Below are 14,393 nucleotides of genomic sequence, written 5' to 3'. Positions count from 1 at the left end.
TTTTTTAGGTTACCTCTTGGGAGTACTTATGAGACCGATCTTACTCTCTTCTACATATACAGCCCAACCACGCCCCTTCTCTCCATGACTTCCATTTTGTGAACAGGAAAAAAAATCAGACAACTGGGAATAAATAATATCACTACTGGAAACGGATTATGAGAGAACCTCTCACTATACACAGCTCAAAGTGACCTAGGCTGATGAAGACATTTCAAACAGTAGAGGAAACCCTTTTAAGATTAGGTGCAATAGACTATTGTCCACATTAACTACACGCCTTTAGCAAAAAGTCAACGATTCACGACAGACCGTCAAAAGAGCTGAGAAAGACTCCAAAGAGAAAATAATAATGTGCAACAGAATGGTAAAGCCTTTTCATGCTTATTGCAGTTAAAGGTGCATCTTGCCATAAGCTTTGGTTGTCAATGAACAGAGGGTAATGTCAGAAGGGGATATGTACAAGTATAATGGGATGAGTCAAGTTCTCACCACAAAGATGGCCTGAACATATCCTAGTTTTAGAGCCTTATAAAAATATACTTTTCTACAATGCTAATTCTCCAAAATTGCTAACTTTCATAGTTTAGATTCTTTGAATACTTTGAAGGTTCTGGGAGTGAAGCCCATGACTATCAGTAGTTTCTAAAGCAGCAATATTTCTTTAGTTATGCAACGACATTTTGAGCTAATTCTCTTACAATATCTGTATGGACATCAAGACCCCAAGCAGTCACCAAACCCAGGCTTTTTCAAGGAGATGTGTGCAAAATGTTCTTAGTCTGTGTGTGAGGCACAACTCTAAAAAATATTTTAATACTGGCAGAGTATAGTTAAAGGCACATAACTTTCCAGCATTGATCTTTCATGCATTTACCTATTCTAATTAAAATATTAACCAATGTTAACCAGAAAGGAGGATGAGGTGCAACATTTTTTGGGGAAGATATCCTTCAGCACAACTTCTATCAAACATCCAGAAAGTATTTCTTACCAATTGTGTACAACAAACGAAATTTTGAAAAAAGTACTCACAAGATCTTTTGCTGATCATTTTTTCCTCAGCTGGTGCGCAACTTTTCTAGTAACAAAATGGTTAATATGGACACCTATTAGTGCTTTGAGAGTGAACTTTGGATGTGTACATAACACCATGTTGTCTTTGTATAATTTGGCAAACTGTTCTTCTGCCAAAAGGCAAGAACATCCATCATTCGTCTTGCAGATGCACTTGTTATTACCAAAACACCTTATTTTAGAACACACATGAACTTGCAATTGTACCTACACAGAATATGTTTATTTCTTGAAATCGGACTTCAAGCTGGAGAACCTTGAACTGCTAGTGCTGAGGCACTGCTGTAAACCAAGGAGATCTTCTGTCATTCACACAGAAGGGGAGGCACGACTAAGCATCCTCTAAAATAATGTGCAGCACGTAGTGGATCTCCAGTTTGCAAAACTGGTTTCCTGTCCAATCACTTATTTTGCGTCTTTCAGGAGTCGTTGCTGTGCCTCTTCTTGCCAAACCTTCAGATATCCTAGAGGTTAATGATTACTGGAGGTTGATGGTGATCTTGATAAGAAATCCAGGGCGTTGCTTTCTGACCATATACTTAGCACTTATTTGTCAGACGTTATCTCCCCTCAAAAGATAGATAGGATATAGTTTCCCTTTCAAGGTGTTGATGAAATGATTAGATGAAGGTAGCTATCAAGCTTGTTCTTGTGTTCTCTTTCTCCTTTAGGCAATGTGGGAAGAGAGGTACCACTGCTGAATCATTTAACTGTATGAAAAGGTCCGTGTTTGAAATATATTGCTAAAACACATATTCCAGTTTCTGAGAATCTTGGCCTGATAACTCAAAAGGATAAGTAAAGTTTGTGTCTTAATAAGTCAGGAAATATGTCTCCTGACGAGAATTCCATTGCCAAATTGGGACTGGATCAGCTAACTACATGCTGCGTAAAGTGCAAGGATCTGAATTTATTTTGCTTCTTGTCATCTCTCTTCAGGGAAAAAACTTAATCTAAGTGCCAATCTTTTCACAAACTCCTTTATTGTACCGTGGTAAAAAGATATATGTGCAGTTCTTATGGCAAATGAAGCACTGACGAGTTACATTTTTTATCAGGTCTCAGATTCTTTCCTGGCATAAAAAGGAGACCATCTGTATATGGGCGGAAGCATCAACAGTGGGATCCAGAATTGGAACAGCAGTGTGAAAAAATAAAAAAATAAATATATATATATATATATATATATATATATATATATATATATATATATATATATATATATATATATATATATATATATATATATATATATATATATATATATATAAATCTTAACAAAACAAAAGGTGCACTTATTTCTGTAAAGGAAAATTAATTGTTCTGCTGTTCTCAACATAAAAGTTCTACTTTACTTTGGCTGGGGATACAAGGGGTGCTAATAGAAGGGTATATATAAATGCTTATTTAGAGATGCTAACTCATCCACAGTAGCCATTTTATAATGTCACTCCATCTTTGCATTTGACAGACATAAATGACCTTGTGGTACCTAATGTTCACCGAGTAATCCCAAAACTGGTCATGCTGTAATCTGTCAGCCCGAGTCTGTCACTTTCTGATATTGTGGCACGGATTATTCGGATATCAGTTTGTCACGAGTTTCCACAATTACCTTTACATGTTTTGGCGCCTCTCAAGATGTTCAGGTTGATCTACGAATAAAACACTTTAAAGGTGCCTACAGGATACTTGGCTTAAGCAGGAGATAGGGATTTTTTTCTGGAACTGCATTCCACAAAAGGGGTATTGTGATTAAAGTAGATTTTGTAGCAAAAGTAACACCTTTGACAGTTATGCTTTCCATGGTAGTAGAGGTCACTGCAACAAATGAACAAGACTTGAGCTCTCAGTGAAAGCTGAACAATGAGTTTTGCATCAGCAACAGTGTGGCAGGCCCAAACAACAGTGACCTTATAGACATGGATCTTAACAACATTAACACTTAAGAAAGTATGGGGATCGAAGCTATAGGTAGGTTGTAGAGGTTGTCAATGACAGTAAAGGTTGGAATTTAGAAGCTGAAACATTCACACCAAAATCTGCATACCCTTAAATATCTGATGTCCCTTTTGAAAATAATGATTACCAAAGCTCCAGTTTTTGACGTTGAGTGCACTAGGCAAATACTATTAAGCATTATCCCTTTTCTTAAAGTTGATACATTTGCTTTAAACTCGTTAAGAAAGGAAAGAGAAACCTGCTAGGCTTGGTGTACTCAAACACAAAGTATTACATATCACAATATGAAAAATAATCATCCAGTTAAAGACAATAATTACATGGTTTACGGGATGCTTCCAAAACTACATTTCTATGGTCACATTTACATAGCTCTCAGAAAAGAAAACGGCTGTGGCTATTCTCTTGCTAGCACTTCCTTATGCGGCATATAGAATACATCTTCCTCCAAACTGCAGTGAAATTAATCTACAATGGTTACAACTGGAATAACCTAAGACCCATACAGCTTGTGCTTGTTGGGATAAAACCCAAAGACTGAATGTGTTAATAAAGAAATAGTACAGTTCTGCAAACTAGAGGATCCTTTGCATTAAGTTATGGAATATTCAAATCATGAAAATCTATGAAAAATTAAATTCCATTGTCTCGCTCAAGGTTCCAAAACTATGGGAATCTGGAAGAAGAGGAATGTAAGAGTGACATGTATACCCATGTCCTGTAAACTGGGATTTGCACATTGTTTTTATAGAGTACAAACACGGGGATTTAAGGATGCCTTTGCTAATATTTAACAACTGTTTAATTAAAACAATGTCACAAATGCTTTGGTATGTTAACAGATCACAGCAATGGATGAGCACTTCAATGTAAATAAGTGCAGAAACCGACTGAAAAAGTCTTCAAGGTAAGGTTACTATCTATTTTAGCGTTTAGAGCCATTGGATCAGAACTATGCTAAATGAAAATCTCTACTATGCAACTGCAATAAGATCTAATAAAATGAGGTGACAAAGAAAAAAAGAAAAAAGTGGTCGACAGCAGAGTCTCACCATGAAATAAGGCTTGTGGTGGCATCACATCTGGAACAAGATCTGCCTCAGAAAACAGGCTAGGAGTAGCTGAATGAGAAGCCGGTGTTCCTGGACCCGAGAAGTCCAATGATGGAGAAGGCGACGGGCTAGTCATAGGAGTACGGTCTGAGGAACTCATGGATGAAAAGTCAATCACCTCTCCTTTCTCCAGGACCATATCAAGGTGACGGCTCCTGCTGCCGAATTTCACCGGCGTAGGACATTTGTTCCGATCCAGGAGGCCAACTGTCTCCATTTGTGCTCGCCTAATATCCTTAGCCTCCTGGATGCAAGATCGTTTCTCCTTTAACTCGATGGCTCTCTCCATTGGGTTGCAGTTTGCTCGTTTTCTGAGCCCTTCCACCAAAACAGTTGGGTCCAAAGTTGTCTTTGAAGCTGCTAGAGATAAAGAATCTGTTCATTCTAACAGACCTTCAAATATTTGATACATTACTTAGTTTGGCTTCAACAATCGCAAAGCTGTAGTTTTTTTTTTAGCAGAAATGCATTGTTTCCAAATCACTGTTAGATACTCTCTCAACAAATCTGAGAATAGGAAGCTAGAAGAAACATCCTTACCCAATTGTACAGTGCATTATGAAATAAGCACTATCACCATAGGTTTGTGTTATCACCCTGTGCTCTCCTTAACTTGTGGGCGATCTATGACACCACATTACGTAAAGTCAGAGCCTTAACAACAGAAATTTGTTAAACATAAAGGAATAATCTAAAATAACAGCTTTTACTTAAATTGTAGGTATACTATATACATTCATCATGGATAGTTCCTTTCTCATAAAGCTCTGTAAATATTTCCTTGACTTCCCTGTTGAATCTAAAACTGTACCCTTCTGTACTATGTCCTCGAATGATTTAGAAAATGAAACAGTGCAAGAGTAAGTTCTGCTCCTAAGCAATTCTTGCAATGAGTAACCAGCTGGGAGCAAATCTACACAGAGATGTGGGATCCAACACTAAAGACCACAAGTTCACATGATGAATGGTGCAGTAAAATGACTAACTCACCCTGTGCTTTTTCCAGGATAAGCAAACAGAAACACAGCTACTTCAGCGCCAATGGCGCTCACTCTCATTGATGTGTCAGTGAGAATGCATGATACGGTCTACAGTGTTTTTATGAGGGGCTTATATTTAATTAAGTTTCCATCATGAATCGGATGACCTGAATTCATACAGCATGTTTTGAAAAAATTGATCAGAAAATAACATCAATAATCTGGAATGAGTATGTCTCTACCACATATGCTTAACTAAGTTAATAGTACTATTTTTTCTCGATATAAAACCAAGAGCACTGTATAACTACCCAACAGATGCAAGGAGAGTAAATGGACGAGGCAGGAAACCTTGTCCAGTAAGAGGAACGGGACAATAGTAAGACAAACGAAAGGCACAGATTAAAAAATATAAAAAACGTACAGTCGTTTAAAATAAAACACTGGTCAAGAGGAGGAGGACATGAAAATTGTATCTGAAACAGTAGAAAGATAGAGGTGGTTTTAAGTATAGCTAGGTCAGTATCAGAGAGTAAAGTAGCTAAATATATCCAAAAGGGAGACAAAACCTTAATTGTTATTTCGGTTAGCAACAGGATCATGAACAATGGTGGGCTGACAGCAAGAACTTGCTTAACCAATACCTATATATTCTATTCATATCATAGGTGGTTATGGATTATGGCGACTGACAAAAGAACTATTAATCCATCACTAGAATTTATAATAGGCTAAATAAAGCTCAATGCAGCTCCATCTGCTCATTATATAAGGTTTTCATCACTTTTCTAAATGGCAGAAGTTGCTCTAAATTTCGAACATCCACCAGAAGTGAGCTGCAAAGAGATAAATATCTCCTGATTTATGGAATATAGCCTCAACACACTTGTTAAACTGGAGGAACAGTACATAAGTCGAGGTGGGGGATACATCCTTAGAATCAACGAGCGTGAAGATACCCCAGATATCGACGATCAAGTTGTAGTACTACTCCCAAGAAAACAAATGCAGGGAAGAAACATACATACTGTAGATTGGCATGGCTTCAGAGATGAGAAATGGATTCAATACATTTAAAGCAATGGGTTGTAGAATATCATTAAACTATTGAGTCACCCAAGTCAAACAAGCACAGCTGATCCAAAAGTGGGTCACATCGAAAAATTAATCTTCGTCAGACCAAACAATGTATAGTCTTGTGTTGTCTAGCTATATTTACTAAAGCTCTTTTTGTAGTCCCGCACAGACGATGCATAGAAACATATTCAGTTTGGGATAATGATTAATATTGCAAGCTGAGTGAAGAACAGGCTGCACTGCAGGTGACATACTGATGGTAAACAAAGTCAATCTGAAAGGACCATAAAAGCCATGTCCTCAAACGTGATGATTTCTGGATGATGTTTTTTAAATTCGTTTATCAGTCATACTGCAGAAGTTTTGGAACAGTGTTTCAGTGGCGGACACTACTATGACTTCAAAGAAGGTTGCATCTCTGTGATAATATAGGGCACTTGAAAGCTGGCAAATCAAATTATTTACAATTATTCATGCATGTTATTAAGAGATACTGAGATGAAATTGAGCAAAAACATAAAAGTACAAGGTTTAGGGCTCAAAACCACGAGGCACGAAACGCCCTTCTGGGTTATGAAAGCAGTGACGCAGCATGGGAAGGAAGTAGGCAGTGTGAGAGGATTATAGAAGCACACATAGTGACACATTAAAATAAAAAAATGAAACGAAGTAGAGTCCAGAAATACTACATGAATGCACCCATATTATACAGTGGTGAGGTTTTTGAAAAACTGCTTCAATAGAAAATACTGCACACAAACTAATTACAACTGCAATTACATTGATTTCAAGTAAGAGAATATGGTGGAGAAAAAAATAAAGTACCCGTCACCTCATCTTGCTTTCCCGAAATTAGTCACAGGTGCCTAATTGAGACACTTGTATTGCAGCCATTAGATGCTCAAGAGTTTAATCGTACAAGCCACCAGAATTGCGGGCTAGAAAAAAGTGAACTAAAGTTTTAAATATGCATACTCTTCTCCAGCACGCACGATATTTTCGGTGATATTGCAAAATTAATAATCTTTGATTTTTGACTGGAAGCGCAAAAAACAAACCACAGGAACCTAGTTGATCTACTTATAAGCGGTACATCGCAGAATTGTATCCCAATCTGGAACATAGATATGAAGAAGGATTCACATAGATCAGAAACGATCCGGAGGAAGGTTGCCAAAATTAGGTATGGTTCGAATTGTTACTGAATTTTTTGAGCAATGAGTACAACTTAACAGGCAAGACACAGCCACAGAGCACAATCTGCAGAATAGATACAGGTTGATGAGGTCACCCACCATAGGGCAGTGCTCGAAATGGAGGGGGGAGGGATATGAGGGGCAAGGCGTGCTAACACTTTTTACATTTTTGAAAAACAGTTACCCTACTTTTTGCGTAAACACAACCGTCCAGGGACGGCTAATTGCAACAGTTGAAGTGCTTCAACTGAAGTGTACGGCAGGGAGTCTCCTGTGCTGTGAAAGGGAGGGTTGGGCAGTCAGCTAAATGAGCCTTCTTGCCAGGGTGTTTGCTTCCCTGAAAGAAATGTAAAAGTGCGTAACTGGTCACTCTGCAAATGTAAAGGGTGCTCGAAAGCCGGTATTGGCTTTAATAGATAGAATCACTTGAAGCTTCCTGATGAGATAGATTTATTATTTAGGAGAGGTATGTAATAAAGTTGCCAGCTAAGCTGTGAACTGTGTGCTTTTAAAAGACGGTTATTAAAAAACTGTGCGTCCTGAAGACACACAGTTATTCTTTTTGCGAGGTATTATAAGGGAGCTACTGGCTAATCTGATGTGTGTACTTAAAAAAAAAAAAAATTGCACTTCGTACAGTCTAGTCTGTCTGGGTATTACTAAAATCTTTATTTTGAAAGCACTTTTTTTATCTTATAACATTCTGAGCACTTTGTAGCAGCCTTATACACTGTGTACATTACAAGTTTAAAATAATGACTTACATGTTCACAGGGCTATCCTGTCTGTCTTCAGGTTTTTTTTTTGTCGCAAACAAACTTTATTACATTTTCACAGTGCTCTCTGTCAAAGGCACGGACCCTGAATCACTAAACATACACACGTCACTATTCTCCACTGCACCAACCAGGATCAATTCTGTGGCTCTCTGGTGCAGTGCATTAACTAATATTGGCTCCATAATGCATGATAGTGCATTTCCCACTGATCAACATAACTTCCATTTCATTTTCATTTAAGCAACGCTTAATTTGAGCCGGTTTTTGCCAGTGCTCAGCACCGGCACTTAATCAACAACACCGACGCTTGAGCACAAGCTAAGGACACATTTATTTTCAGGAGGCACAGGGAGATTAAGTGATTCGCCAAGAAACACAAGATATTGCTGATGCCGAGACTCGAACCTGGTTACCCAGCTCTGAGGTCGGCAGTTCTGGCCATTATACCACATCCTCTCCTCATTATACCACAGCCTCTCCCCACTTGTAGGGTTTCATGGTGTCTGTTTTAGGTGGTCCTAACAGGAGAAATGGGCCTGTAGAATCTGTCTCCTGACGAAAGCCAGAGCACTTATTATTTTCCAAATAAACCTCTGCATTTAAATAATGTGTTATATGTAGTTACCTGAAGGGGAAAGACAGAAAAAAAGTAAGAGCATTTTTTTTAGCCACGCCTTTGACCACACCCACACGCTCCCTCACACCGTCCCCATTGCTCGCAGCATCACAGTTCCCATACATTTTTTTAAATACACTTCGACCACTGCCACAGGGTGTGCAAAATTATCCAAGGCCCCCAGCCTCTTCACCACCAGTAATTCTCTCCTCAAACATAAGGACGCAACACAATGAAAAAAAAGCTGCAGGCTAGAGAGGCAGCCCCATCATCCCAAGTATTTCAAAGAGTCAGCTGGGGGTGTCGGAACATGACACGTTGGGTACGTTGTCTTCCCCCATCCGTGAGTGCTCCGTCATCTAGGAGATATATCTGGAGAAGATCCATTTTGATCTTAGGTCAGGAACTAGGCGGCATAGCGTCTCAGTACGTGTAAAGCTATTCCTTGGAGAAGGCCATTGCGCTGAGACAGTTTGACACTTGGGGGTGGGACCCTCTACCAGCTCACTGCCACCCACCGCTTGGCCAGCAGGAAGACTAGTGCCAGAAACATGCGATTAGGTGTGTGGAAATCTTTAACATAACCAAGTAGGGAAACATCTATGTCTGTGGGACCACCATATCAATCATGCATGTGAGCGCTGCCAGGATAGCAGCCCAGTATTGCTGGATTGGAGGGCAATCCCAATCTTCATCACTTGCACCACACCTGGAGCAGCAGGCGTTTGCCTTCAGGCCCATCCTCTTCAGCAAAGTCAGAGTGTAAAATATCTTATGAAGCTATCGAAAGGAGGAGCCTGTAATTGGTAGAGAGCGCTCCTGTTAGTTGGCAACAGAACGTCTGTTGTGCATCTGTGACTCTCCCACTTCTCTCCCAGTCTGTTGTCTCCCATTCCTACCTAGCATTAGGAATGGAGATCAATGGGGATTGTTGCATTTCCCCATTCAGTTTAAAGACTCATTTCGTGGGCATGGGATTCTCCAGAAGTCTCTCAAGTGGGCCAAAGGCAGGGGATGGTGCGAGATCAGGAAGGTGGTGCTACGGTAGAGGAATGTGCTTAGTAGGGTAAGTCCAGCATGTGCCTTCGGACAGAATTAGGAACTTACTCTCGGGGAAGAGATCTTCAAGTATAACAAGTTGAAGCTCAAGTTGGGAACGTTCTTGGCGTTGCATGTAGGGGAGAGCAGGCTTGTCAAGCAGCGGAACAGCAGAGTACATAATCTGCATTCTAGATCTCCTACGCAGGCAGCTGCATGCCAATAATGTACACTTCCCTGTCACAATCTCCCCTCTGGATCTAGTGGGACGACAGCATAGTGCAGTATTCAACTGTAGTAAGGTAGCAACACCCAAATGCACAGCCACATGGGACTGACAGGGCACTGGAAAGTGCCAGAAATGCGAAGTGCTTCTGCGTGCAGAGATGATACAGCTCGAAGTCTGCAGCTAGCAGTGCACCCTGTTCATGGGAAGGCTCAAAATTTTACAACAAGAAGGGGGGCGGGGGGCCTCTTTCCCACTTAGATAGGAGTGGGAAGGTCCAGCATAAAGTAGGTGTTGGACTTTGGCCCTTAGGGCAGGTTCACCCCTAGACTTTTTGCGTGAAATGGTGACCTGGCAATGGTGATTTTAGGGATTCTGCGCACTTTCACTGTGTCCCAGTGGAAAGTGCGTGCGCACTCTGAGTGCATGTGCTGAGCTAGGCCTGCCCGCCCATAGGAATGCATGGGGAATGTATGTGTCCCTGGTAGTTCCTGATGCGTGGGGTGTACAGGCTTGAGTCTGGTATGTGTGAACTCGTGTGAGTGAATGCTGCGCAACGGTGTATGCAGCATGTATGTGTCTAGTAGCGAAGCGCCATTTCTAGACATGGCTGTACGTGTGCTGTGAGGGTGCTGGCGTGTGATTGGCTGGAGCTGGCTGGCATGCCAGGCTCCAGGAAGTCTGGATGGGTCTGCCCGGTGGTGAGTGGGAGATCTGCATGAGTAATGTGTGGGAGGAGTGTACCTGTGTCCTGGATGGGCTGGGTTTCCCCCACACAATGCTGGCTCCGCCCCCCTGTGGTGTGTCTAATGACCCAAGCCCTGCCAGTGAATAGAGAGGGTGGTTGAGGTAAACAGAGTACTCAGGAACCAGCTGCGACTGGTTCCGCCCCCACTCTGCACCCTCAGACAAAGGAATGCACTGTATAAAAATGGGGCTGTGTCCCCACTGAAGTTGTTCTCTTCCAGGATCCTGAGGGGGCTGTTGCTGCTGTCGCTGGGCCAGAGGACCGCCACTTGGGGTGTCTCCCTGCCTGGAGACCCAGTGTGCTGGCTCTGGGCCCAGCCTTGTCCCCCCTGCCTACCTAAGGACTTTGCCTGGACTTTGCTAGCTTCCAGCGCCTGGAAGCACTGCATTTTGTGCTCTCTAGCGCTTGAGAGCGCTTTATTTCGTCCTAGCGCTGGGAGCGCTGTGGTTTATGCTCACTAGCGCTTGAGAGCGCTTTATATTGATCATCAGCGCCTGGGAGCGCTTTTGTAAGGCAGGTGCCCACCCTGCATTTTGCTGCTCTAGCGGCTGCCCACGCCGCATATTTGCGTGATTTATTTTATTATCGGGAGCTCACCCCGTGTTTAAATCACCGCCGCAGCCCAGGAGACCCGGGCCGCCGCGCTGCCTACGGCGACCCGGAAGTCCCGCCTCCAAACCCCCGGGGCCGCGCTGCCATTGGCGGCCTCGAAGCAGGAAGTCAGGCGGGCCTCCGGGACAACCGGAACCGGAAGAGGGAGGGCGGGAGCCTACCCCGCCTCCCACAGAGAAGCTGCGGCAGTTTTGAAGCACCGGAGCAGGCAGGAGCCTACCCTGCGCCCCGGTGCAGTCACTGAGAAGCCACGGAGCAGCTGCTGACGTCACCCGGGAGCCGCGCTGCCATTGGCTGTGGCTGCGGGAGGCTCGCCGGGTGACCTGGGTTCTGATTGGCAGACCAGAAGAAGGCGCTGCCTGCGGGGGCCGCCCGAGGCTCCCCGAGCTAGAGAGGAGCCCCGGACCTGCACCGGAAGCCGGTGAGTGCACCAGACACGGGAGGGGCGCCGGGACACACTGTCGGTGTCCGCCCCCCCCGCCCCTCGGTAGCGCGACCTCGCGCTTTGTGTCTTGAGCCCCGAGAGGCTCAGGGCGCACCATTGCCTTGGGAGTCCCCGGGAGGGGGACTCCCGCTTACAGCGCCCCCAGTGTCCCAGAGCCCAGAGAGGCTCTAGGGGGCCACATTTATTTCTTAGGGCCCGGAGAGAGGCTCCAGGCGCCAAAGTGGTTGTGAAGGGCCCAGAGAGGCTCTTGAGCCCCCACTGTTGTTTTTGAGCCCTGGCAGGCTCAAACATTGTTGCACCAGTTGCCCAGCACTTTGTGGGCAACTGCTACGTTTAGGACCCTGACACTGGACACAGGGCGTCCTAGCCCCAACAAGGCCAGAGGGCCTAGGGACAGTCACAGGTGGTGACTTACGTGAGTTTGGCGCAATTGTACTTTCTATGCACCTCTGAATGTATTGTTTATGCGTCATGTGCCTTTACACCTCTGAATGAATGTTATGCATTGCATCATGTGTTTTCCTCTTGCACCCCTACAGGTATTGTGATACATAGGTGGTTGTTTTCTCCCTAGTACAGGTGGTGCTAGTGAGGTCCTGGTTACCAGTAATTACTGGTTGTGTGCTATTTTGTGCTATATTCTATGTACTAAGTGCTATTTCTGAAAGTGCTACGTCTGATTCCTGACAGTGGTCCAGGTGGCCCTGTCTTGTACATATCCCTTGTAAATTCTGCCCGTGCCTCTGGCACATTGTAAAGTGTGTGTTTTATCTAATGTGTTTTGGTGTAATACAAAGGCTATTTTTTATATAACCTGGTGTGGAGTTTCCTTTGTGGTGGGCCTTTGGTTGTTGTTGCTGGGGTGCGTGCGCAAATACTTAACCTACATCGCCTCCAAGTTTAGCCTTGCTGCTCGCGCCACGTTACCTAGAGGGTGAGTAGGGGTTATCTTGGCGTGTAACTCCCTTGCCCTGACTTGGGTGTGGTGGTCTCTGACTGACTTTGGCGAAAGCCCTGGCCAGCCGGGGATCCCATTTCCAACATTGGCGGCAAGCGGCGGGATAAGGATTTGTGTTTGCGTTGTACCTTAGTAGCAGCTGGCTGCACCACAAAACTCTGCATTTAGATGACCACATTTTAGGGGATTGTATTGTTTTGGAAGTTTCATTATTTTCTTCTCCTGAAGAGTGTCATTTGATTGTGTTCAGTACATTTGTCCCCCGCCCTGCTTCCAGAGTTTGGTACCTGTGTCGCTTTTGGTCAGGTTGAGAAGTCAGGGGTGGTAGAAACTGCCTTACCGATCCGAGGGGAGGGTGTGTGTGGATGAATGGTGTGTTTTCCTGGACGCATGAGTATGAGTTCTCTTTGATAAGGAGATTGTTGAAGTTTTGGAATTGTGTCCTCTTACTTCAGATTGTTCAGTCCCCTGTGTTGCACGTGTCTGTGAGCATCTTGCCAAGATGGAGTCTGCTTTTAATGTCTGGGGTCTGTTTTTGCATGAACTGAGAGAGTTTTGCGAAGAGAGAGACATTGAAGTGAATGAGTCAGACACCCAGTCCCAACTTAGGGGTAACCTGATCCAATGGCAGAAGGATGACTGGGAGCGTGAGCACAGTGCGGAGAGGGCCCGGGTCTCACACCATGAGGGTGGTGGGTCAGAGGGGAGCCCTGAAGAGTCTGAGGAGGAGGAAGATGATAGCACAGGGACGCCAGCAGATAGTGAGGACCCCATAGATAGGGAGTCCCTTGCTGGGTCCAGTTTAGGAGGCAGCGCCTCATCCCTTTCCCTGTCCCCAGAGGAGCTGGAAGATAGGAGGAGAGAAAGGGAGCACCAGCTGGCTTTAGAAAAGCTCAGGTTGGAGCATGCCCAGGCTATGGCACAGCTGGGCATTAGAAGGCAACAGCTGGAGGTTAAGAAGCAACAGCTGGAGACCGAGAGGGTCTTAGCGCAGGACAGGATAGAGGAGGCTGAGAGGGCCGCCACCAGAGGCAAAGTAGCTCTGGAGGGTAGACTATCCCCTGCGCGCAGTGTTGAGTGTCTGGATCCCCCAGGGTGGGTTGGGTCCAGTGGTGGCAGCTATTTAAATCTCAGTCTAGAAAGTCCCAGTTCCCAGAGTATGGTTCCTGTTTCCCCAGAGGAGGAGAATAGGTTGAGGTTTAGGAACCTTAGGAAACCGTCTCATCAGTCTTGGGAAGACTTTGAGGATGACTGTTGTGAAGCCCTGTGTGATTGGGTACGGGAGCCCACGAAATGTGATTGGGACCTATTGTTCGATGTGTTTCTCAGAGAGCAGTTGCTCAGTTGTTGTTCACCAGGGTTGCGCCAACACCTGTTAGGGTGTGGATTGTCTGAACCATGTGAGCTGGCAGAGGAAGCAGACCGCTGGGAAGGGACCAGAGGTTCTGTAGAGTCATTGGTGAGTGACTCCAAAAGTAGTGGGTCAGGGATCTTCCAGCCCAGCGTGGTGGAAGAGGCTCAGTGTAGCCCAGCTAGGTCCCTGGTTAGTGAGAAGGGTGTAGGGGCT

The 14,393-nt window shown here is 44.1% G+C and overlaps 1 protein-coding gene across 3 annotated transcripts in view; it reads right to left on the bottom strand.

Annotated features, from left to right (window-relative positions):
• KAT14 (lysine acetyltransferase 14) overlaps nucleotides 1–14,393 on the bottom strand; it is a 532,685-nt gene that overhangs the window by 233,506 nt on the left and 284,786 nt on the right. Inside the window, exon 5 of one of the 3 annotated variants that reach the window (XM_078648952.1) lies at nucleotides 4,092–4,508. The exons of 1 other annotated variant lie outside the window; for it this stretch is intronic. In XM_078648952.1, coding sequence (XP_078505078.1) covers nucleotides 4,092–4,508 — 417 coding nt within the window. Of the gene's footprint in view, nucleotides 1–4,091; nucleotides 4,512–14,393 lie in introns of all 3 variants that reach the window. One more of the 3 variants, XM_078648951.1, reaches the window with a different exon arrangement.

Source organism: Lissotriton helveticus, chromosome 6, assembly GCF_964261635.1.
Source record: "Lissotriton helveticus chromosome 6, aLisHel1.1, whole genome shotgun sequence".
NCBI lineage: Eukaryota > Metazoa > Chordata > Amphibia > Caudata > Salamandridae > Lissotriton > Lissotriton helveticus.
The sequence above is the reverse complement of the archived record's forward strand: the minus strand, read 5'-3'. Positions and strand labels throughout refer to the sequence as shown.